General features: G+C 44.6%; 1 protein-coding gene across 4 annotated transcripts; it reads right to left on the bottom strand.

The window, feature by feature from the left end:
- Positions 1-4,936: 4,936 nt before the first annotated feature.
- On the bottom strand, positions 4,937-25,331 carry OCIAD1 (OCIA domain containing 1). 4 transcript variants are annotated; one of them, XM_073645512.1, is made up of 8 exons: positions 25,153-25,331; positions 17,924-17,991; positions 16,175-16,228; positions 13,475-13,522; positions 13,183-13,309; positions 9,257-9,462; positions 7,549-7,692; positions 4,937-5,189 (listed from the first exon to the last, which is right to left on the bottom strand). In XM_073645512.1, the coding sequence occupies exons 1-8, from the start codon at positions 25,188-25,190 to the stop codon at positions 5,152-5,154; spliced, it is 723 nt and encodes a 240-aa protein (XP_073501613.1). In that variant the 5' UTR covers positions 25,191-25,331; the 3' UTR covers positions 4,937-5,151. The 4 variants fall into 4 exon arrangements, with proteins under 4 accessions (XP_073501613.1, XP_073501610.1, XP_073501611.1 ...); XM_073645509.1 differs by having other exon boundaries at positions 17,924-17,996; XM_073645510.1 differs by lacking the exon at positions 25,153-25,331 and adding an exon at positions 17,182-17,310 and having other exon boundaries at positions 17,924-17,969.

Genomic DNA, 25,331 nt, shown 5'->3' on the forward strand with positions numbered 1-25,331 from the left:
AGGAAAGAACAAAAAACCTCTGTATATAGAGTATGCCACTTTTTTTTTTTTTTTTAACCAAAAGGCCACTGACACAGAAAAGTCTCTACTAACATAAATGCATGTGTATTTATACATGAATATAGATTTTAAAAGAAGTCTGTAACCTCCTAAATGCATAGAAAACTAGCAGTACAGTGGTAGAGGGGACTTGACTCTTCTAAAAAACATTCCAGCACTGTAACATCCAGAAAATTACTTTTAGTTCAAATGCAAATTAAGGGCGGCCATAGACAGGAGCCAAGGAGAATGCTCTGGCCCACAGTGTGCGCCCCGCTGGGCTCAGGCAGTGTCAGTGCACATGTGCACACTGTGTTTGAGTACAGACAGCGATCGTTCTGGGCAAGCGAGCGGTATCAAAAAGAATCAGGAAAAGTTCTCAAAAGGCAAACTGAAGGGCACATAACTGTACTGAGCCATTGGCCATGTCAAGGGTGCACTGAGGACCCCACATCTGAATTAAAAGTGATTTTCTCAGGCACTGTACCACTACAATGTACAGTGATAATATGATTTTTCTAGGAGCCAAGTCCCTTATATCACTGTACAGTTAATGTCACATACATTTGGGGGGTGACAATGTCCGTTTAATGTAACATCAGGTCACAGCATTTTTAGCTCTAAAACAGTTGAAAATGTCATAATACACATAATGAAAATGCTGTGAGTACAAAGGGAGAGAACTGTTAATAAACTGGTGCGGGGCAGAAGCCGTCAGCCAGAGATCACACCAGACTGGTCACATTTCTCCCTATAGCACCTGGCCGGCTTGACAAACTATAATTTCTTTGACCTGCCCCAGCGTTTCAGGGAAAGACATATCTGGATACAACCATGCAGCCGGGCTCTGATTCACACTGCACGTGGTTAATAACAACATGAATCAAATAAAATGTGATCTTTCAGAAATTACTCAATTTTTTACAGGTTTAGGTGAAAAAAAACAAAAGTATTCAAGGATGGACATCTTTAATGTCTATATAAAATGGAGAAAGAGACTGTCAAAAAATAAATGAATTGTCTGAGACAAGAACTAGTACTGCACTTGTCAGTTATGGCGACGTAGGGTCATGGCTTGTATGTGTGTGACTACCTCCAGAACTGGGGGAAAAAATAAATCTACCCAGCATTTTCTTCTAGAAAGAAGTGTCCATAGGTACAAGCTGCTGCGATGGCAGTGAATACAAGTGAAGATGTAGGAACTGAAGGTAAACTAATCAAATGTGTACACGATGCAAAGCTAGGAGGGATAGCTAACACTAGAGAAGACAGAGAAAGGATTCAGAAGGATCTAGATAAGCTTGAACAATGGGCAGCTACTAATAGAATTTAACAGAAATGCAAGATTCTACATCTGGGCAAGAAAAACGAAAATTACATCTACAGAATGGGAGGAATAAGCAACAGCATGTGAGAAAAAGACTTGTGTATACTAATAGATCACAGACTGCACATGAGTCAACAGTGTGATGCAGCAGCAAAAAAGGCAAACAGTTCTGGGATGTATTAAGAGATGCATAAAGTCTGGATCACGTGAAGTAATTATCCCCCTCTACTCCTCCTTGGTCAGACCTCATCAGGAATACTGTGTCCAGTTCTGGGTGCCACATTTTAAAAAATACATCGAAAAACTGGAGCAAGTTCAGAGAAGAGCTACCAGGATGGTGAGCAGACTGCAAACTACAGGTGCATCTCACTAAATTAGAATATCATCATCATAAAGTTAATTTATTTCAGTTCTTCAATACAAAAAGTGAAACTCATTATATAGAATCATTACAAACAGAGTGATCTATTTCAAGTGTTTATTTCTGTTAATGTTGATGATTATGGCTTACAGCCAATGAAAACACAACAGTCATTACCTCAGTAAACTGGAATAATTAACAAAAAACACCTGAAAAGGCTTCCTGAGTGTTTAAAAATGTCCCTTAGTCTGTTTCAGTAGGCTCCACAATCATGGGGAAGACTGCTGACTAGACAGATGTCCAGAAGGAAGTCAATGACACCCTCCACAAGGTCCCAGAGTTCAATTTTCATTTAAAATCAAGGTCCCAGAGTCTGGAGGAAGAGTGGAGAGGCCACAATCCAAGCTGCTGGAGGTCTAGTGTGAAGTTTCCACAATCAGTGATGGTTTGGGGAGCCATGTCATCTGCTGGTGTAGGTCTACTGTGTTTTATCAAGACCAAAGTCAGCGCAGCCGTCTACCAGGAAATTTTAGAGCACTTCATGCTTCCCTCTGCCGACAAGCTTTTTGGAGATGGAACTTTCATTCTCCAGCAGGACTTGGCACCTGTCCACACTGCCAAAAGTACCAATACCTGGTTTACACACAACAGTATCACTGTGCTTGATTGGCCAACAACTCGCCTGACCTTAACTTAACCCCATAGAGAATCTAAGGGGTATTGTCAAGAGGAAGATGAGAGACACCAGACCCAACAATGCAGACGAGCTGAAGGCTGCCATCAAAGCAACCTGGGCTTCCATAACACCTCAGCCGTGCCACAGGCTGATCGCCTCCATGCCACGCCACATTGATGCAGTAATTGATACAAAAGGAGCCTGACCAAGCATTGAGTGCATGAACTGAACATACATTTCAGTAGGACAACATTTCAGGTTTTAAAAACATTTTTCAAGCTGATGTTATAAAGTATTCTAATTTACTGAGATAACTTGTGTTTTCATTGGCCGTAAGCCATAATCATCAACATTAACAGAAATAAACACTTGAAATAGATCACTGTTTGTAATGACTCTATATAATATATGAGTTTCACTTTTTGTATTGAAGAACAGAAATAAATGTAATTTTTGATGATATTCTAATTTAGTGAGATGCACCTGTATGTCCTACGAGGAATGATTAAAGGATCTGGGAATGTTTACGTTACAAAAAAAGAAGGCTAAGCGAAGACAAAGGGGTTGTCCAGTCCAAATCGTTAAGTCTGCAGTCACTCTGTGTGACTGCAGAGTTAGGAATCCCCCCACCGCATGCACTGTGCAGATTCGCTGGTTTCTGAGCTGGGACCGGAAGGTACGTAAAAATTTATAAACACTGTGTACTGTAGGGGTTAATTCCCAGTGTTTTTGAAGTGTTTTTCACTCATTCAAATGAATGTAAAAAGTGTATTAACGGACATGTTATTTGGTTTTTGCTGTAGAAAAATTTGCTGCAAATACACAAAGTGTGCACATAGCCTAATAAACATCAGCCTGTGATTTCTGCTTCGCAATATGTAGTGTATGTAATATATCAAGCAAGGTGCACTAATTTTACCATAGATTGGACCACTGTGCACATTCGTGTTACTGATCGAGTGATTGAAAAAAAAAAAAGGATCTGGGAGTGTTTACGTTACAAAAAAAGAAGGCTAAGCGAAGACAAAGGGGTTGTCTGGTCCAAATCGTTAAGTCTGCATTCACTCTGTGTGACTGCAGAATTAGGAATCCCCCCACCGCATGCACTGTGCAGATTCGCTGGTTTCTGAGCAGGGACCGGAGGGTACATATGCGTTATACATGTCCCAGGCCAGTGGGCATAGCCTTCCTTCCGCCTCTTACCCTCATAGGCCTTTTCCTTGAGGATACTTCAAAAGGTTCTCAATAGGGTTGAGGTCAGGGAAGGATGGTGGCCACACCATGAGTTTTTCTCCTTCTGTGCTCATTGCATGCCCATGACTCGAGTGGTATTCTTTGCAGCACGAGATGGTGCATTGTCAGCATAAAGATAATTTTGCTACGGATGGCACGGTCCCTTTTGTACCATGGAAAAAAGTGGTAAGTCAGAAACTCGATATTACTTTACCAATGTCATTTTCACACTTTCAGGGACCCTGAAGGAGCCTACCAGCTCTCTCCACATGATTCCAGCACAAAACTTGACTGCCACCTCCTTGCTGATGTCGCAGTCATGTTGGGGGGGGGGGGGGGGGGACACAGAACATGGTAGCTATCCACTACTACATCCGTCTGGGCCATCCAGGGTTGCACACCACTCGTCAGTAAACAAGATTTAAAATTGGTCATCATGTATGTCTGTGCCCACTGTTTAGAAGTCTCCAAATAGTAGGTTTATGCACAACTGCAAGCCTGTGGCCGATCCTACACCTTGAGGTTTGCAGGACTCAAGAGCCACCAGCAGCTTCAAGGAGCTGTTTTTTGCTTTGTAATGGTATTTTAGCAGCTGTTCTCTTAATCCAATGAACTTGTCTGGCAGAAACCTTCCTCATTATGCCTTTATCTGCACGACCATGTCTGTGCTCTGCATCAGCAAGAAATCTCGCCACAGTACGATGATCACGCTAAAGTTTTTGTGAAATATCTAATATTTTCATACCTTGTCCAAGGCATTGCACTATTTGACAGCAGATCCTTTTTCTTTCCCATATTACTTGAAACCTGTGGCCTGCTTTATAATGTGGAATGGCTTTCTTAATTAATTAGTTTTCTTTTAATTGGGCTCACCTGGCAAACTGGTTATCACAGGTGATTGACACTGATTTCAATGATCCAGAGAGCCCTGAGACACAATACCGTCCATGAGTTTATTTGAAAAACAAAAATTACATTTTTATGACACTTAAATCCAATTTGCCTAAAAATGTATAAACACGGTGTACTGTAGGGGTTAATTCTCAGTGTTTTTCACTCATTCAAATGAATGGAAAAAGTGTAAGTTTAACGGACATATGTTATTTGGTTTTTGCTGTAGAAAAATTTGCTGCAAATACACAAAGTGTGCACATAGCCTAATAAACATCAGCCTGTGATTTCTGCTTCGCAATATGTAGTGTATGTAATATATCAAGCAAGGTGCACTAATTTTACCATAGATTGGACCACTGTGCACATTCGTGTTACTGATCGAGTGATTAAAAACAGACAAGAAACATTTACAAAAAAAATGTTTTTGAAATTTAATGTGGTAAAATAAAGCCATTCTTTCCAACAGAAAAAGTAATTTTATAATTTCGGCAACATAACGCAATAATAATATATTACACACCATTAATCTGAGTTGTGTTATGCATTTTGCTTTAATTTATTGAGTGCCACCACATGGAACAGTTACTACAGATGACAATATTTGGTGTGTTGCAGGGGTTTTCATTCTTCCCACACGTCGCCATATTTGTTCTTCTTCACTAAAAATACAGAAAATTTTATAGATCAAGGATAAAAATATCCACCAGTGTGTGCTGAACACCATTTGTTTTTCAAATTTATTGTTTAAAATTTTTTGCAGAAATCCAAAACTACAGGTGTCAGATTCCAGGTTATTTGCAGCATACACCCAGTGCAACCAGTAGCTCCCGCCGACTCCAATGAGCGGCTCATGTGATATTTCCCCCAATATGTGTCAGTCTCACTGACATCGCTTGCAAGAGCAGGCGATATATCTCACAGCACATGGGCGATATACAGCCGTCTCTGTGCATGCTCTGTGAGAAAAAGGAATTCAGCCTACAATTGTACGTGAGGGCGATGCCACCGACCGGGAAGAGAAGATCATGTTCTGGATGTAAGATGAGGTATAGACAACATGGATTGAAAACAAAAAACATTTAAAAGTTCCTAAAGAGAGAGAGTACCAGGTCTTAAAGGAAATGTGCACTTTCAGAAAATCGTCACCAGGTGCAGTTTTTTTTTTTTATAAAACAAACAAAAAAAAAAATCCACAACCTTGCGCTTTAGTCGTCCTCCCCAAACCCCATGCTTAGACATCACCGCTGCTCCCGGACATCTAATATTGACTGCAGCGCTGATATCACATCGATTAGCTGCCATGCTGTCACGAGACATCGGCGCTGCAGCCAATATATCGGGAGCAGCAGCGGATACTTAGCACTGGGCCAAGTACAGCACAGTGTTTTTTAAAAATATTAAATATTATATCTTGTTATCCTCAGTCCTGTCTGAAGACTACATATCTGTTAAAGGGGTTGTCCCATTTTAGAAAATAATAGTCCCAGGGCGCAAAGATTACATATATATTAAAATGCTCATCTAGGTTTAAATGGCGTCCATGTAATATTACAATCTACACTAGCTCATGCCATAACCCGTACAATTTAAACAGGGCCTCCAAGTAGTGTAATTAGCTTGTATTTAATGCTGCAAACTTATTCTGCACCCTCATTTTAGAAAATACTAGACCCAAAGTGCAAAGAAAATAAATAAAGATATATATATATATATATATATATATATATATATATATATATATATATATATATATATATATATATATATATATATATATCCACACATACACACAGACCAAAAGTTTGGACACACCTTCTCATTTAAAGAAATTTCTGTATTTTCTGGACTATTCCTACTTTGAAGATCCTAGAATATAAGACATATTTTCAGTTGTTTCACACTTTTTTGTTAAGTATATAATTCCACATGTGTTAATTCATAGTTTTGATGCCTTCAGTGTGAATGTACAATTTTCAAAGTCATGAAAATACAGAAAAATCTTTAAATGAGAAGGTGTGTCCAAACTTTTGGTCTGTATTGTATATATCACAAATTCTAATTTTAAGGCATTAGCTAGTGTAGATTGTAATATTACATGGACACCATTTAAATTTTAATATGCTGCTGATGGTAATTTTGCCCAGCAAATTCTGCTGCTGGCGAGTGTCTTGGAGCCAAGATTAATCTGAAGAACATTGGATATTAACAACGGGAGTGTTAATTCTACACCCCCTTGACACACTTGATTTTCCAGAGGCTGAAGCAAAGCCAGTGACCCGACTGGTTGTCAGTGGCATCTACACCGCTTTATCTTTGCACCAGTTCAAAATCCGCTCAAATTCTCAATCTCTGCATCATCCAAGCAATCGGCTACATTGTCAGGTCAGTTTCTTGAGTCTGACATTCCACAGGTCTTCGTACCGGACCCAAACTCAGCAGCCTCATAGGCATATATGAGGAGGAGTTTAGGCCATTAGACCTGTGAATAAGGCAGGACATTGTGAGGATACATTCCCACATACAACGATTAGGTGGGCAGAAAGATCTGACATGGATTTGCTAGAAAAACAGCTGCAAAAGTCTAAAGGCTCATTCAGACGTCTGTGTACATCAGTCTGAGATAGGACCACTAATGCACAGATTGGGTGAGGAGACCTGCAGACAAATGTGACAGCTTCTATTATTTCTATGAGCCTATCCCACTTGGTCGGGAGAGCTGCGGCCAGTCCGAGCATCAGCGGTCCGTGTTCGGATCAATCTGCACGGACATTTGAATGAGCCCTAAGGTAGACTCTTGATTTCTCACAGTGAGACATCTTCTGGAATTTCTGCCATGTTGAATTCCCATTGAAATCAATGGGTAAGAGTGAGGCGCTAAATGGTGTAACTGGGGTTATTATTTTCCTGTAAGCATGAAAAAGGGAAGTGTAAATCCCCTCTGTACAAGATTTACTTCTGACAGAATGACAAACCATATCCACATCCTTGTGTTTTTAAGCTATGGATATATTTTGGTACCTTCCTTCCAAGGCTGCTTCTCCTGCACAGGCGCTCTAGGGGATGTCAGGCCAGCCTTGTGGTAATGCTCTCGGTTCTGGTCCCTCAGCTCATCATAAGTGATTGGTTTCTGTTTGCCGGGCTCTACTACAATTGGATCAGGCTCTGGATAATAAAACACAATTAAGATTATACATTTTCAAACTCAAACGATTAAAAAAAAAAAACCTCCAAGCATTTAAAGTTTTCATATGCCTTCCAAGTTAACTGTAATGAAAGGTTATTATCACTGAATTCTTGAACACTAAACCTTGTGAGGTGGCGTTCTCTCCATTAAAATCAATATTAAAAACAAACAAATGTAGATTGTGTTCAATAGGGCCACTATAGCAAACTAGTTTTAACTTAATGGGAATGTGTCAGCAGGATTTCACCCCTAAACTATTTATATGCGCATGTAGCTCATTCAAGGAAAAGTCCACCAATACCATTACTTGATCAGTCTGCTCCTCTGTTACGGAGAAATCAATGTTGTTTGAATTGATATGCAAATGAGACTGAAGAGCTATTTGTAGATCTGAAGCCTCTGTCACTCCAGCTCTATTCACTGTCCAGCGCCACTTCCTCCTGCTTGACTGACAGCCTCTATGCTGTGTGACGTAAGGCAAAGGAGAGGAGCCATCAGTCAAGCAGAAGGAGGTGGCCCTGGGCGGGGAATAGAGCTGGAGTGACAGAGGCTTCAGATCTAACATAGCTCTTCTGCCTCAGTTGCTTATCAATTCAAACTTTGATTTCTCAGTAGCTGAGGACGGGACTACTCATGTAAAGGTATTGCTGGTCTTGTCTTTGAAAGAGCTACATGCACATATAAATAGCTTGGGATCCTGATATCCTGTTTCCCCCTCTTTTTAAAGAAAAAAATAAAGTATTTTTATTGAAATTTTCCAACAGTTTTTAACCCCTTAACGACCTTGGGATTTTCCATTGTTTTGCTCCTTTTCTGTCCAGAGCCATAGCTTTTTTGTTTTCCTATCAATATGGCCATTTGATGACTTGTTTTTTTGCAGGATGAGTTGCACTTTTGAACGACACCATTGATTTTACCACATAGCGTACTAGAAAACAGGGAAAAAATTCCAAGTGCGTTGAAATTGCAGAAAAAAAAAAGTGCAATTTCACAATTGTTTTTTATTTACCATTTTCATGAAATGCTAAAACTGACCTGCCATTATGATTCTCCAGGACATTACAAGTATGCACATACCAAACATGTATAGGTTTGTTTTTTTTTTAATTTAAGTGGTGAAAAAAAAAAAATCCAAAGTTTGTAAAGGGAGAAAAAAAAAAGGCGCCATTTTTTGAGATCTGTAGTGTCTCCATTTTTTTCAGGATCTGGGTGAGGGCTTATTTTTTGAACATCGAGCTGACTTTTTTTTTTATTACCATTTTGAGGTAGATACAAAAAAACCCCCTTAATTCTGGAGTTTCGTTTTTTTTTCTCGCTATGCCGTTTACTGATCGGATTAATTTAGTTTAGATTTTGATAGATTGGACATTTCTGAATGCAGCGATACCAAATGTGTATTTTTTAATGTTTTATTTTTAATGAGACAAAATGGAGGTGATATGAACTTTTATATTTTTAAAACTTTTTTTTTTTTACTTGATTCAATTGTCCCCCCCCCACTTATGAGACTTAAAGCAGCAAAACTCATCATCCACTACTTACCTGCTAAAACATTGTCTCCAATTCCAGTGGGTGAAGACTCACTCATGGATGCACTGAAAGGCACTTCAGCAACATTAGACTCATACTTGCTGGAGTATACACTGGATGGCGGCTCAGCTGCTACTGGGGCATAAGTCTGAGATGGGGCTGGGGCTGTGACGTCAGCATGAGAAAATTCAGAAGGATGGTCTGTACGCGGGGGAAATCTGAAAAGTTATTTACAAAACACTAAAAGAAATGTGAAAAGATTCCAAGAGGGTGAGAAAGTGACCAAATTATTTACAAAGTAGAACTTAAAAGGGGTACTCCGGCACCACTCACTTATGCATCGGGAAAATGAATAGGACAGATGTACAACACTGGATGTCACTGGCAACATCTCCCAATGTAGAAGTGAGCGGTGCAGAATTTCCCCTTTTAAAATAAAAAAATAATTGAATAGGTTACTTGCATCTGGAGGAGCGCATCTGATTCGACTGAAAAAACAATCTAGTCCAGTTTCAGATGGTCAAACTTTTGAGGATAGCCACTGGGCCATAAATCTACAGTAGTTGTGGGTCCCGGTCTGGGATCTGCATCTATATTGAGAACGAGTCCTCAATGTTGTCTGCTGTCAGTGGAGAGGTGATTAGTGTTGAGCCACCCCCATAGTGTTCGGGTTCGGTTCGGTTTGTCGAACACCGTTAAAACCAAAGGCAGGGATTGTCTGCCACTCACTGTAATGCCACAGCCATGGTGGTTGTGGCATTACAGTGGTTGCCCAAATCGATGGGAACAGTGCTCACAGTGAAACATGAAAAGCCGGCAATTCAGCAGCTGCATACACCGGTACCCGACAATTTAGAACAGAAAGAATAAAGCATCACACATCGATTAGATAGATAGAAACATGTCAGTCACATATATAAAATTAAAATATAGGATTAAAATAATTAATTTTTCCCAAAAATTTTGACATGGGCTTCGCCATATTTTTGTATGCCAGCCAGGTACAGCATCCAGGAACGGGCTGCCCCCAACCCCCCAGCTGCCTATTTGTACCTGGCCGGACACAACAATATAGGGAAGCCCTTTTTTTTTTTTTTTTTTTTTTTTTAATTATTTCATGAAATAATTAAAAAAAAAATACGTGGGGCTTCGCCCTATTTTTGTGTCCAGCCAGGCACAACTAAGCAGCTGGGGGCTGGAATCCGCAGCGCAGGGTGGCCCAAACTTTCTGGGCCCCCCCTGCTGCAAATTGCAGTCCGCAGCCACCCCAGAAAATGGCACGTTCATAGAAGCGCCATCTTCTGGCGCTGTACCCAACTCATCCAGAGCCCTGGTGCAGTGGCTCACTGGGTAATAAAGGGGTCAGGGCCAGCTTGGTATTATCAGCTGGCCCTAAGCCCGAAATTCATGGGGTCACGCCAATATTAGACATGACCGCCATGAATTTCTAGTAAAGTATTTAAAAAAAACACAACACCCAGAATAAAGTCCTTTAATTGAGATAAAGACACATTCCTTTAATGTTCTAAATTAAATCCTACTTACCATATCGCCCATTCCAGCTGAAGCTAATGTCTTCTGCAATAAAAATAAAATTAACCAACCTCATCCTTACCTTTCCATGGTTCCCAGGACAGCTGTAGCTCTGCTACATTGACATGACAGGCTGGATAGCAGCCGAATGCTGCCATCCAGCTTGCCATGCCGCAGACACTGAGAAGCTCTTCAGTGTCTGGCTGAGACGGCATCCAGATGCGCAGAGTTCATGTCTAATGAACTCAGCTCACCTCATGCACGTCACTGACAGCGTGGGAGCCTTCTCCTGCTCATGCTGGGATGGCATTCTGATGACAGGCTGGATAGCAGCTGAGCGCTGCCATCCAGCTTGTCATCCTTCAGAGACACTGCAGAGCGCAAGCATGCCTGCGCTCTGCAGTGTCTATGAAGGATGACAAGCTGGATGGTAGCGCTCAACTGCGATCCAGCCTGTCATCTCAATGCCATCTGAGCGTGGGAGAATTCTCCTGCTCAAGCGCTGAGCGCAGGAGAATTCTCCCACGCTGTCAGTGACGTGCATGAGGTGAGCTGAGTTCATTGGACATGAACTCGGCTCACCTGGATGCCGTCACAGCCAGACACTGAGGAGCTTTACTGAGGAGCTTCTCAGTGTCTGCGGCATGGCAAGCTGGATGGCAGCGTTCTGCTCTGATCCAGCCTGTCATGTCAATGTAGCAGAGCTGAAGCAGTCCTGGGAACCATGGAAAGGTAAGGATGAGGTTGGTTTTATTATTTTACTTTTATTGCAGAAGACATTGGCTTCAGCTGGAATGGGCGATACGGTAAGTAGAGTTTAATTTAGAACATTAAAGGAATGTGTCTTTATTTCAATTAAAGGACTTCATTCTGGGTGTTGTGGTTTTTTTTTAACTTTGACTATGGGGTTAGTAATGGGGGTGTCTTATAGACACCTCTCCATTACTAACCTGGGCTTGCTGTCAGCTGGCATTATAAGCTGACATCAACCCCAACCCTATTACCCCACTGCCACCACTACAGGGCAGTGGGAAGAGTGAGGCTAAGTGCCAGAATTGGCGCATCCTACGGATGCGCCATTTCTGGGGCGGCTGACGGCTGGTGTTTCTAGCCTGGGAGGGGGCCAATATTCATGGCACCCTTCCTGGGCTAATATCATCAGCCCCCAGCTGTCTGCCTAGCCTTTGCTAGCTATTAAAATAGGGGGGACCCCACGTAATTTTTTTGGGGGTCCCCCATTTTAATAGCTAGTAAAGGCTAGGTATTCAGATGGGGGCTGATATTAGTAGCCTGGGAAGCTCCGTGGGTATTACCTCCTTCCCAGGCTTCAAACATCTGCCCCAGCTGTCTGCTTAACCTCCGCTAGAGACTAAAATTACGGGGAACCCCACGTCAAATTTTTTTTTAATAAATCCTTTATTTTAACACTAAATAACAAGTACAGTAATCAACACTGTCACTGTACTTATTATATATGTGACTGATATGTTTCTATCTATCTAATCTATGTGTGATGCTCTATTCTTTCTGTTCTAAATTGTCGGGTACCGGTGTATGCTGCTGCTGAATTGCCGGCTTTTCATGTTTCACTGTGAGCACTGTTCCCATCGATTTGGGCAACCACTGTAATGCCACAACCACCATGGCTGTGGCATTACAGTGAGTGGCAGACAATCCCTGCATGATTGGTGCTCTAAATAGCACCAGACATGCAGGACGGTGACCCGAGCTCCCGCCTGAGCATCTCGAAAGTATTACTGTGAAAAAATCCAGTTACGCTTTTGGTGCACGAACAGTTATTGAACATAACCTCGAACAGCCGAATTTTTTGCAAATCGTTCGAGTTGGTCGAACGACTCAAACACCGCCCAAAACAGCTTGAATTTGAGATTGGCGAACAGTTCGAGTTGAACACCGCTCATCTCTAGAGGTGATCAGTACGCCCATTCATTAGTATGGTGATTACAACCACCTCTCCACTCACAGCAGTCTGCAGTGGGACCACATAGATGTAGATCCCAGTGGTAAGGCATTTAGTACCCATTATACATTTTTTACATATCCAATGGACATGCCATAAATGTAGGAGATAGAAATACGTATTTAAGCCATTGTGCAAAGGCCCCGATATCTGTACCCCACATAGGTCTTTTACCCTTCAGAAATCAGACATGGCTTACTAGAATCAATGGCAGGTTGGGTGTCATGTTCACTCCAAAGATCCTAAAATGCCGCCATATCGAACCAGTCTTATTCAGACATCTACTCTACGGGAGCAACAAAGGGATCATATAAACTATGATTAATGATGGATGATTCAGTAGCAAAAATTAAATTTACTGTTTGTTTTTTTATCTTTGATAACACTTTGTTTTAGTTGGTAAAATGACAAGAGAATATCTTACGTTGTTTGAGCCCTTGGTCCTTGTCGAATCATTTCAGCCATTGGAGAATTTTCTAATTTTAGAAATTTCTCTCTGCATTGTTTAATGTAAGAAACTTTTCCTGCGATGTATCCAAGGAGACCAGCAACTTCCAGGGAAAAAAAAAGAATGAAATTCACTATACAAATAGACTCAATACATTTAATTGGTGGCAGCATTTGCCTGCAAATTTCAGCAATGAAAACAGTAAAACTATCAAAAGCTCTTTAAAACTGCTGAATAGAGGACACAAGTGAAAATGAATTGCACTTACAAGCTACTTTTGGAAAAGGACCGAATCTGGTTGAAGTTGTAAGAGTTCCTGTAATTATTGAAATAAAAAGTGTTATGTGCAACATATATAACACTCATGTCGCTTCACTAAGAATCAACATTTTATAGCGAATCCTCGCAGTGCACAGTGCCGGCGCTGGGGAGGACTTTACAGTCTGCAGTCACATAGACTGACTGCACACTATTCATTTCAACCCCCTTAAAAAATGAAAGTGAAGTGCAAAGTAAATGAACCAAAACTCAACTGATCATTGGGACTTACACGGATCCCAAATACAGGGACTTCAGGTCCTTGTTGGGCTGAAGCGGTGCTCGAGCATGTACACTGCAACTTCATTCAAAAGTTTGTGACTGTATTCTGGAATCCCATGAATCCTACTGACTCCACTCAGACAGGGAACTCCGCACCCCAGTTTTCTTTGTAATTGGACTCCCAGGAATCAGCATCATACGAAGTTACAATCCCAGTACTCCCTTTATCTATTAACTTGTAATTGTTCCACATTGGTTTATTGCCTTATTGTGCATACACCAAATAAACAGACATGGAACTTTGTGATCTATTCTTGTAAAGATTTTTCATAAATTCTGCAAGGAGTTTGTGTGGGTTTCCTCTGGGTTCTCCAGTTTCCTCCCACACTCCAAAGACATACTGATAGGGATTTAGATTGTGAGCCCCAATGGGGACAGTGCCGATAATGTCTGTAAAGCGCTGTGGAATTAATGGCACTATAAGCGAGTAAAATAAATAAATAAATTGTTGAAAACATGCACTTGAATACAATTGCATTGGATTGTAAGGTATTTTTAGGGCAGGCAAGTCATGGTTTACAGCCACAACAAGCATTATTGTTTGAAAAGAAGCAGTAAAATTTAAGCTTTTGTCTAAACTTTAATGGTAGTTGTGTCAAAAAAAAAAGGAGTGAGTGACAAGACTGCTAAATCTCAATATACAGTACAGACCAAAAGTTTGGACACACCTTCTCATTTAAAGATTTTTCTGTATTTTCTTGACTATGGAAATTGTACATTCACACTGAAGGCATCAAAACTATGAATTAACACATGTGGAATTATATACTTAACAAAAAAAGTGTGAAACAACTGAAAATATGTCTTATATTCTAGGTTCTTCAAAGTAGCCACCTTTTGCTTTGATGACTGCTTTGCACACTCTTGGCATTCTCTTGATGAGCTTTAAGAGGTAGTCACCGGAAATGGTCTTCCAACAATCTTGAAGGAGTTCCCAGAGATGCTTAGCACTTGTTGGCCCTTTTGCCTTCACTCTGCGGTCCAGCTCACCCCAAACCATCTCGATTGGGTTCAGGTCTGGTGACTGTGGAGGCCAGGTCATCTGGCGTAGCACCCCATCACTCTTCCTCTTGGTCAAATAGCCCTTACACAGCCTGGAGGTGTGTTTGGGGTCATTGTCCTGTTGAAAAATAAATGATGGTTCAACTAAACACAAACCGGATGGAATAGCATGCCACTGCAAGATGCTGTGGTAGCCATGCTGGTTCAGTATGACTTCAATTTTCAATAAATCTCCAACAGTGTCACCAGCAAAGCACCCCCACACCATCACACCTCCTCCTCCATGCTTCACGGTGGGAACCAGGCATGTAGAGTCCATCCGTTCACCTTTTCTGCGTCGCACAAAGACACCGTGGTTGGAACCAAAGATCTCAAATTTGGACTCATGAGACCAAAGCACAGATTTCCACTGGTCTAATGTCCATTCCTTGTGTTCTTTAGCCCAAACAAGTCTCTTCCGCTTGTTGCCTGTCCTTAGCAGTGGTTTCCTAGCAGCTATTTTACCATGAAGGCCTGCTGCACAAAGTCTCCTCTTAACACTTGTTGAAGAGATGTGTCTGCTGCTGGAACTCTGTGTGGCATTAACCTGGTCTCTAATCTGAGCTGCTGTTAACCTGCGATTTCTGAGGCTGGTGACTCGGATAAACTTATCCTCAGAAGCAGAGGTGACTCTTGGTCTTGCTTTCCTGGGGCGGTCCTCATGTGAGCCAGTTTCTTTGTAGCGATTGATGGATTTTGCAACTGCACTTGGGGACACTTTCAAAGTTTTCCCAATTTTTCGGACTAACTGACCTTCATTTCTTAAAGTAATGATGGCCACTCGTTTTTCTTTACTTAGAATTTGTATTACAGCAAGAAAAAAGCAGCTAACAGTCTATTCAGTAGGACTATCAGCTGTGTATCCACCTGACTTCTGCACAACACAACTGATGGTCCCAACCCCATTTATAAGGCAAGAAATCCCACTTATTAAACCTGACAGGGCACACCTGTGAAGTGAAAACCATTTCCGGTGACTACCTCTTGAAGTTCATCAAGAGAATGCCAAGAGTGTGCAAAGCAGTCATCAAAGCAAAAGGTGGCTACTTTGAAGAACCTAGAATAGAAGACATATTTTCAGTTGTTTCACACTTTTTTGTTAAGTATATAATTCCCCATGTGTTAATTCATAGTTTTGATGCCTTCAGTGTGAATGTACTATTTTCATAGTCATGAAAATACAGAAAAATCTTTAAATGAGAAGGTGTGTCCAAACTTTTGGTCTGTACTGTACATGTTAGGGTATGCACGTTATTGGGTTAATAAGAAAACATACAAATATAGCTGAATTATTAGTCGTCGCTGCCATAAAGATGAGAGCGCTTACCTCTGTGGATGAGGGTCTGTGTGGCTACCATGCTTATGACCGAGAAGGGGACCGCTAAAATGATAGACGTACATAAGTAACACAGATCTACATCAGTCAGTCACTTTGTATATACAGTCAGGTGTAAACAATTGTTCATCCTTCCCTCATCAATAAGATCTTCTGAAAACTGCAGAAGCAGTCAGAGAGGCGGGCATGACTTCGGACTGACACCTCCTGTGAACGTGCTACATATAGCAAATCAACAGGAACATCTACATACCTACATGCTCGCATAGCAAAATGTACTAAAAGACAAGACCGAGCGCTTTACAAATATCAGCCATGCACACTGCGGGGTATCATGAAAAATACAATATTGTTAAAGCTTCGATGCAAAGCACCAAGAAGCAACACAAATTGTTAAAACGCGCAAAAAACAAAAAGCACTACTGTGCTACACACAAAATAAAACGGTTAACCATATGTGGCCAGAATTATCCCCTACCTCCTATTCAAAGGTCCTTGGCCAATGCAAAAAAAAAAAAAATATAAGTAACACAAAGCGTAAAGTGCAATTTTATAGTGTACCAGCATATGTATATATTAAAGCTGATATACCAAAATCAGGAATAAAATAAAATCAGGCAATCGAGTGGAAGAAGCCATGTGATGCAGCAATACACGAGGACACACACAGACCTCTTACTTCCCCTAAGGCCTCAATAGCATTTATACTTTGCACTAATAAATGTTATATTATTCCTAATTTTGATATATCAGCATTACTATATACATATGCTTTGCTACACTACATAATTGCACTTCAAGCTGTTTGATAACTTTTTAATTATATTGACCAGGGACCTTTAATTTACAGACGGGGGGATAATTCTGGCCACGTATGATGAGGAGTCCATTTGATTTCTGTGTGTAGTACAATAGAGATTTTTAAGTGTTTTCAGCCATTGTGTTGTTTGTGCTTTGCATTGAAGCTTTAATAAAACCTTGTTCTTTATGATACCCACCGGTGTGATCTCTATTATTTGTATAGCTCTTGTTCCCGTGAAAGTGCTGCCACATAATCATAGACATCGGACGTCTTTCCAGTGAAGTAAATGGGTGCACAGATTTTGTCATCAGCATTTATCCACCCTCTACAATGGGAAGCAGAAATGCCAAAACTCAGATGCTAGATGAATATTTTGTTTTTTTATAATATGGGGTAGGAAGAATACTAGGACTGTACAGTGAGGGACTGAAAGGTCATTTAAAAAATACATGCATACATTTATCAGCTACAGTGGATAGAAAAAAACTGATTATAAAATGGTGTATTGAAATGAGATCATATAGTGAGAAAACATTAAATCCATTGGTAAAGGATTATCTGTTTTTTTTATAAATTTGCCTGGCAGCAGAAAATATATAATAATAGAACAATTTCTTGCCTTTTCAATCCACTGCCAGCATGGTGACGCCCATCGTCCCTGCATCGATGATATCACGTTCAATGGTCACATGCCCACTGCAGCCAATCACTAGCCTCAGGTAAAGCTAGTGACTGGTTACAGAGGTCCGGTGATCAATGGACGTGCTGTCATTGCTGCAGGACGGTCAGGGATCACTGGAGCAGTGGGCGGCTGAATTGGTGATTAAAAGTTATTATTTCATAACAATTCTTGTTGTTGGGGAAACTTTTTGAAACTTCCGGATTACCAGTGTAAGAAAATTAAAAAAAAAAAAACAATGTGATGACCACCAACTTACATCTGTACCAGAAGCTCTCAGAATTACACTCTCTCAGGACTCTCTTCTCCTCCTCAGTGGGAGTGTAACTGCTCTGTGGAGAAATAATGGCCAGATTTAGTCAAGAAAACAATCTCATCACAGGAGCCAAAATGAGTGAGGGGGTTGGGTGGGGTGCAAGTTCCCGAAATGGGAAGGTTTATTTTGTTTCTTGTTACCTATACACGGTGTGCACTAAGTTGTTAGAAAATGAGTATTTTGATCATATATTCATTTTTATGACTAAGACTTAACAATTTTTGACTGAGTCAGTTAAATCTTTTTTTTTGGAGCATTTTGCCTGAGGAAAACAAGTTGCCTAATAATTCTGCACACTTTGATAAAGGATATTGTATCCTTCGGCCGCACCCTCCCTCATTATACAGATACACCACCTGATCTGCTTCATCCAATCAGCATTCACGTTTATACAGCGCGGAGGTGGAAAATCTGCATAAAAATGATGATTTGGTCAAAACACTCACTGGCCTAATAAATCTGCACGCAGTATACAGCACCAACATATTCTATAGTGCGGTTTAGATTGTGACAGGGACTTTTGTGAGAGATGATAATCAAATTCCACTATGTTTGTTGTAAGGAAATCTTAAAATCCTATTGTAAATCCCCAGTATACCAGAAGAGCATCCTGACATACAACAGGAGGGTGATTGTCAAGGAATCTTAATTTGGCCTCCTGCATGGAATAATGTAGTACAGGGCCAACACAGAAACAAGAAACAAGTTTAAATTATTCTTTATTAGGAATAGTTAAAAGAAAACCAAAAATATCATCCCAAAGAAATAAATTGGTAAGTGGTCCAAAAGGCCAAAACAGACTACCAATACTCAATATAGGGTAGGATAGACAATACTCTCCCTAGATACTACACCCTATAGGTAACCCTTTCTAACCACGGAGGATGGCACCCTATAGACGCACGCAACACGTTGCCCCTGCTCACCGTCGTCTTACCCTGTTAGGTGTAGCGCTGGCGTCCCTGCCCTCTGCTACGCAGGGACGCTGCTCCCCTCACCGCTCTGCTCCGTGCCCGGCGTCCTTTCCCCGCTCTGCTGTCAGCGCGCGCTCCGTCCCGGCGTCCTCCTCCTGCTCTGCTCTCGGCGCGCGCTCCTTCCCGGCCCCTGTGCTTAGGGCGCGCGCGCTCCCCTCCTCTTAAAGGGGCCGCGCGCGCCGCCCTAAAGAGTCCCCGGCCAATGGCCGGAGGACTTCATCATATATAAGGCACCTCCTCCAAAATGGAGGTGCCCGAGCAATGTTGTTTGCACCTGTGTCTCACCTGTGCTTCAGCCCTCAGGTCCCGTTGCCAGTTACCTGCCAGTTACCTGCCTGATTCCTGCCAGTTACCTGCCTGATTCCTGCCTGAATACTTGTTACCTGTCTGCCAGTCTGAGGTCCGACGGTCTGCCTTACTACTCCTGTCAGTCTGTCTAAGGACCAGCCTGCCCGCTCACCTGGGAGCGCATATCAGCTACCTGCCTGCTTGCCTGAGGTCCGACGGTCTGCCTTACTACTCCGGTCAGTCTGTCTATGGACCAGCTTGCCCGCTCACCTGGGAGCGCTTCTCCGTTACCTGCCTGCTTGCCAGCCCGGAGGCTCCGTTGTCACGTGCTGTGACCACCAGCTATCTCAGAGACTCTTGCCCGCTCACCTGGGAGCGCATCTCCGTTACCTGCCTGCTTGCCAGCCCGGAGGTCCCGTTGTCACGTGCGGTGACCACCAGCTATTCCAGAGACTCTTGCCCGCTCACCTGGGAGCGCTTCTCCGTTACCTGCCTGCCTGCCAGCCCGGAGGCTCCGCCGTCACGTGCCGTGACCACCTGCTATTCCAGAGACTCTCGCTTGCTCACCTGGGAGCACCCATCTACCATCTGCCTGCTAGCCTACCCGGAGGCTCTGCCATCACAGGTCGTACCTACCCCTTACCCAGAGACTGCCCTGATCACTTGCCGTATCTCCCTGTCCGTTCTCCCAGAGACTGCCCTGATCACTTGCCGTATCTCCCTGTCCATTCATCCAGAGACTGCCACCCGCTCCCTTACAAGGGCCGCCCCCTTGTATAGTAGCTCAGAGGTTCCGCCTCCCGGACCCGTTACAGTTTGCTCGGGCCATGGAACCCGGTGGCACCCAAGCTCCCTCGCTCTCGGACCTCTGTCTTGAACTGTCCCGTCAGAGGTCCCAACAGGAGACCATCCTGGGTCACCTGCGGAATGTTAATACTCGCCTGAACACTCTGTCTGATCCACCAACAACCTCCGCCAGTACCAAGGTATCCTTTTCCGGACCCCGGCTCTCTGCACCTCCTCGCTTCGGAGGCGACTCCGTCCTGGCTCGGGGCTTCATAAATCAGTGCACCCTGCATTTTGAACTATTATCCCACCAGTTTAACTCCGACCGAGCCAAAATTGCCTTTATCATGTCCCATCTCACCGGGGAGGCCCTGGCCTGGCTAAATCCTCTATGGGAGAGAGGAGATCCCCTGGTGTCCGACTTGCCTGCCTTTCTCATGGCTTTCCGGAAAGCCTTCGACGAACCCGGACGGAGGACCTCATCCGCATCTTCTCTGCTTCGCCTCCGTCAGGGAAGCCTCACCGTGGGCCAATATGCCATACGGTTCCGTACCCTTGCCTCGGAGCTGGCCTGGGATAACGAAGCCCTGGTATCCGTCTTCTGGGAGGGTCTGTCCGGCCGTATTAAAGATGAACTTGCTGGTCGGGACATTCCTACCACTCTCGATGATCTAATAACCCTTGCCACCCGGATTGACCTACGGTTCCAGGAGCGTGCCAAAGAGGTCACCCGTGAGAGAAGGATTCCACGTCTAGCTCCTACTTTCCAGGAACCCGTCATTCCTTCCGTTTCTCCCCAGGTACACTCTCCTGAGCCTATGCAGGTCGACCAGACCAAGATGGTCAAATCCCGTCAGGATTTCCGCCGTGCCGAGGGGAGCTGCTTCTACTGTGGCAGTAAGGAGCATCTGATCCGTGCCTGCCCGGAGAGGTCGGGAGAACGCCTGTATCTAGGTTCACTCAGAGGGGTCGATCTAGACAAAAATAAATCCTCTCCATCCCTGCTGTTGTCAGTCTCAATCATCTGCGGGGAGAATCGTTATTCCGAACTAGCCCAACTTGACTCTGGAGCAGCCGGAAATCTTATTTCACAGTCCCTGGTGGAGAAATTCCGCATCCCCACCAAACCTCTGGCTGTACCCTTGTCTGTTGTTGCCGTGGATGGGGGCCTCTTACCTCGCCCCATCCAATTCATCACCGAATCCATTACTCTGCAGGTGGGAATGCTGCATTCAGAGAGTATCTCCTTTCACGTTCTGCCTGGTCTCCCTCACGCCCTCTTGCTAGGTCTGCCTTGGCTCCAGAGACATGCACCCGTGCTTGACTGGCAAACCGGAGAAGTCCTTCACTGGGGACAGGCCTGTCATAAAACCTGCCTGGTTCCCGTCCATTCCGTCCGTCCCTCTCCTATCCCAGCTAATCTACCTGGACTTCCGACTCCTTATTGGTCTAGTGCTGATGTCTTTGTTAAGGAGGAGGCAGAGACATCACCACCTCATAGACCATGTGACTGCCCCATCGATCCCGCCAGAGTAATGCAGGTGGCTCCCGTGAGTCTAAATTGTCTCCCTCCTGGTAAGACGTTCGTATCGGTACCTGATCGGGAGAGAATCCTACACTGGGGTCATTCGTCTAAGCTAGCTAACCACGCCGGTCGGAAAAAGACCCTCCAGCTTATTACCCGACACTACTGGTGGCCTAACCTGCACAAGGATGTTATGGACTTTGTTTCTGCCTGTGTGTCCTGCGCCCGCAACAAAGTTCCGAGACACCTGTCGGCCGGCCGCCTTCTTCCTCTGCCAGTACCTGCTGCCCCCTGGCAGCATTTAGCGATGGACCCTCCTCAATTCCGTCCTGGGGATAAAGTCTGGCTCTCGTCCAAATATGTCCGACTCAAGATCCCTTCCTATAAGTTAGGGTCTCGGTTCATCGGCCCACTGGTGGTCATCGGTCAGATCAACCCGGTAGCCTATAAATTGAAACTCCCGGCCAACTTACGGATCCCTAACTCCTTCCATGTATCTCTCCTCAAACCTGTGGTACTTAACTCTTTTTCTAAAGGTACGCCTCCTGCTCTGGTTTCTGCTGAGGACAAGTTTGAGGTAGAGAACATTCTTGCCAGCAAAAGGGTAAGAGGAAAGACCTTTTTTCTGGTAGATTGGAGGGGGTTTGGTCCTGAGGAGAGAACGTGGGAGCCCCGGGAGAACATCCATGCCCCTCTCATCCTAGCTAAATTTCTGTCTGGCCTAAAAAAGGGGGGGCCTAAAGGGGGGGGTACTGTAGCGCTGGCGTCCCTGCCCTCTGCTAGGCAGGGACGCTGCTCCCCTCACCGCTCTGCTCCGTGCCCGGCGTCCTTTCCCCGCTCTGCTGTCAGCGCGCGCTCCGTCCCGGCGTCCTCCTCCTGCTCTGCTCTCGGCGCGCGCTCCTTCCCGGCCCCTGTGCTTAGGGCGCGCGCGCGCGCGCTCCCCTCCTCTTAAAGGGGCCGCGCGCGCCGCCCTAAAGAGTCCCCGGCCAATGGCCGGAGGACTTCATCATATATAAGGCACCTCCTCCAAAATGGAGGTGCCCGAGCAATGTTGTTTGCACCTGTGTCTCACCTGTGCTTCAGCCCTCAGGTCCCGTTGCCAGTTACCTGCCAGTTACCTGCCTGATTCCTGCCAGTTACCTGCCTGATTCCTGCCTGAATACTTGTTACCTGTCTGCCAGTCTGAGGTCCGACGGTCTGCCTTACTACTCCTGTCAGTCTGTCTAAGGACCAGCCTGCCCGCTCACCTGGGAGCGCATATCAGCTACCTGCCTGCTTGCCTGAGGTCCGACGGTCTGCCTTACTACTCCGGTCAGTCTGTCTATGGACCAGCTTGCCCGCTCACCTGGGAGCGCTTCTCCGTTACCTGCCTGCTTGCCAGCCCGGAGGCTCCGTTGTCACGTGCTGTGACCACCAGCTATCTCAGAGACTCTTGCCCGCTCACCTGGGAGCGCATCTCCGTTACCTGCCTGCTTGCCAGCCCGGAGGTCCCGTTGTCACGTGCGGTGACCACCAGCTATTCCAGAGACTCTTGCCCGCTCACCTGGGAGCGCTTCTCCGTTACCTGCCTGCCTGCCAGCCCGGAGGCTCCGCCGTCACGTGCCGTGACCACCTGCTATTCCAGAGACTCTCGCTTGCTCACCTGGGAGCACCCATCTACCATCTGCCTGCTAGCCTACCCGGAGGCTCTGCCATCACAGGTCGTACCTACCCCTTACCCAGAGACTGCCCTGATCACTTGCCGTATCTCCCTGTCCGTTCTCCCAGAGACTGCCCTGATCACTTGCCGTATCTCCCTGTCCATTCATCCAGAGACTGCCACCCGCTCCCTTACAAGGGCCGCCCCCTTGTATAGTAGCTCAGAGGTTCCGCCTCCCGGACCCGTTACATTAGGCAATGTGCGCAGGATCAGGATATAGCAGCACTGTGGACGCAGCGTATTTTCGCTGCGTCCAAAGCCCTGCATCCAATCAAGCAGGTAACTCCGCATGTGTTCACTGAACACAATTGGAGTTACCGCATCCAATACATTCTATTGGGGAAATTTCTGTAAATCCGATCCACCGGTGAGTTTACGCGGCGTCAAATAGAAGCACAGTGGGCATGAGATTTCTATAAATCCCATCCACTGTGCTTCTAATGCACAATGCAGCGTTTTTTGGACGCAGAAACGGTGAGCTGCGTTCAAAACGCTGCTATTACGGATCGTAGGCACGAAGCCTTTGACCCTAGGGAGCCCTATACATGAGTATTAAACTATTATAAGGACAGAAGCAACATCCAAAAGTACAACAAAGCAAAAGTAATTATCCCTGAAACAACACCTTCCTGGCACCTATTGATAGAGTCTCTATATAGCAGCATACCCCATAAATATGGGATTAAGGAAACTGAACATTTCCTACAGTCTAAAGCCACATATTTTGATAAACTTGTCATCCAACTTCTACAATTTATCCTAACTCATAACTATTTCCTTTTTGACAACAAGTACTTCCACCAGCTGAGGGGAACAGCAATGGGAACATCATGTGCCCCATCCTATGCGAAGATCCTCCTTAGCTGGTGGGAAGAAACACTGGTTTTCAAAGTTGAGACCATTTGGGGGACCCCAAGAATTATATTTTGGTGCCGATTCATTGACGATATTTTCATCATTTGGTCCGGAACCAGAAAACATTTACTTTCCTTCATCAATGAGTTGCATTCCAATGAGATTGGAGTTATTCCCATTTTTATAAATTGTGTATTTTCAGAAATAGAGATTGTAACAGTTAGCATTTTTGCAATTTACTGCTTATTAAAATTTGCTGCCATTATTGAGATATTAACACTTGTTTACATCTCGTTCCCTTATTATTATTATTTTATTTATATAGCGCCAACTTATTCCGCGGCACTTTACAATTAAAGGAAATCTGTCACCCCCTGGGATTTTTCAGACCGCTAATATGGGCATACAGGTGATAGAAATGTGAGTCTATGCTTACCTGTATGGCCCATATTAGCGGTCTGGCTGCCGTGTAATAGCAGAAATAATTTAATAACAAAAAGCTAAGCTTCGCGTCCCCCGGACATCAAGAAATCCCCGCACACCGGCCCGACGACCACAGGCAGCACACCGGCCCGACGACCACAGGCCGCACACCGGCCCGACGACCACAGGCAGCACACCGGCCCGACGACCACAGGCCGCACACCGGCCCGACGACCACAGGCCGCACACCGGCCCGACGACCACAGGCCGCACACCGGCCCGACGACCACAGGCCGCACACCGGCCCGACGACCACAGGCCACACTGTCACCTGTAGGTTTGGGATAAGCGGCTGCCAAATGCATCTGGTGCCACTTAGGATAAAGCCATAAGGCCCGACATTACAACATGCGCCCTCCACAGTAATGTCAGGTGGTGGTCTCCACTGACATAGGGGGTCTGCTGATACTTATTGCGTTATGCATCATTACATGTGTCCCAATAATACAAGAGTGGCCCCCTACACCGCAGAGTCCCCGTGTGTTGTCCCATAGAAGTCACTGCAGTGTCCTGGAGGCGCCGGCAGCTGCTCTGCTCCCTGCAGCACCTGTGCCGGCCATACCTGCATCCTCCCGTGTGGTGGCTGCTGCTCACTGACATTGGCCTGAGGAGAGTCCATGTCGGCGGCCGGGTGTAACCACCATCAGCCCCAGGTGCCGCACAGCGCCGTGACCTCCGCTCTCCTACAGCGCAGCGGCCGGAAATCCTCCCGACACCGGAAGAGATAATGTGCCTGCCGCC

Source organism: Phyllobates terribilis, unplaced genomic scaffold, assembly GCF_046119375.1.
Source record: "Phyllobates terribilis strain yellow unplaced genomic scaffold, ASM4611937v1 Scaffold_1__5_contigs__length_1240528914, whole genome shotgun sequence".
NCBI lineage: Eukaryota > Metazoa > Chordata > Amphibia > Anura > Dendrobatidae > Phyllobates > Phyllobates terribilis.

Bases quoted from the DNA above. Each gene is read 5' to 3' on its own strand.
- OCIAD1 (XM_073645509.1), bottom strand. From the start codon at position 25,209: ATGGACTCTCCTCAGGCCAATGTCAGTGAGCAGCAGCCACCACACGGG. The intron at 17,997-25,152 runs GTATGGCCGGCA...ATTTCTCCACAG, and splicing joins CACCACACGGGAGGATGCAG to AGCAGTTACACTCCCACTGA. The intron at 16,229-17,923 runs GTAAGTTGGTGG...CTATCATTTTAG, and splicing joins TGAGAGCTTCTGGTACAGAT to CGGTCCCCTTCTCGGTCATA.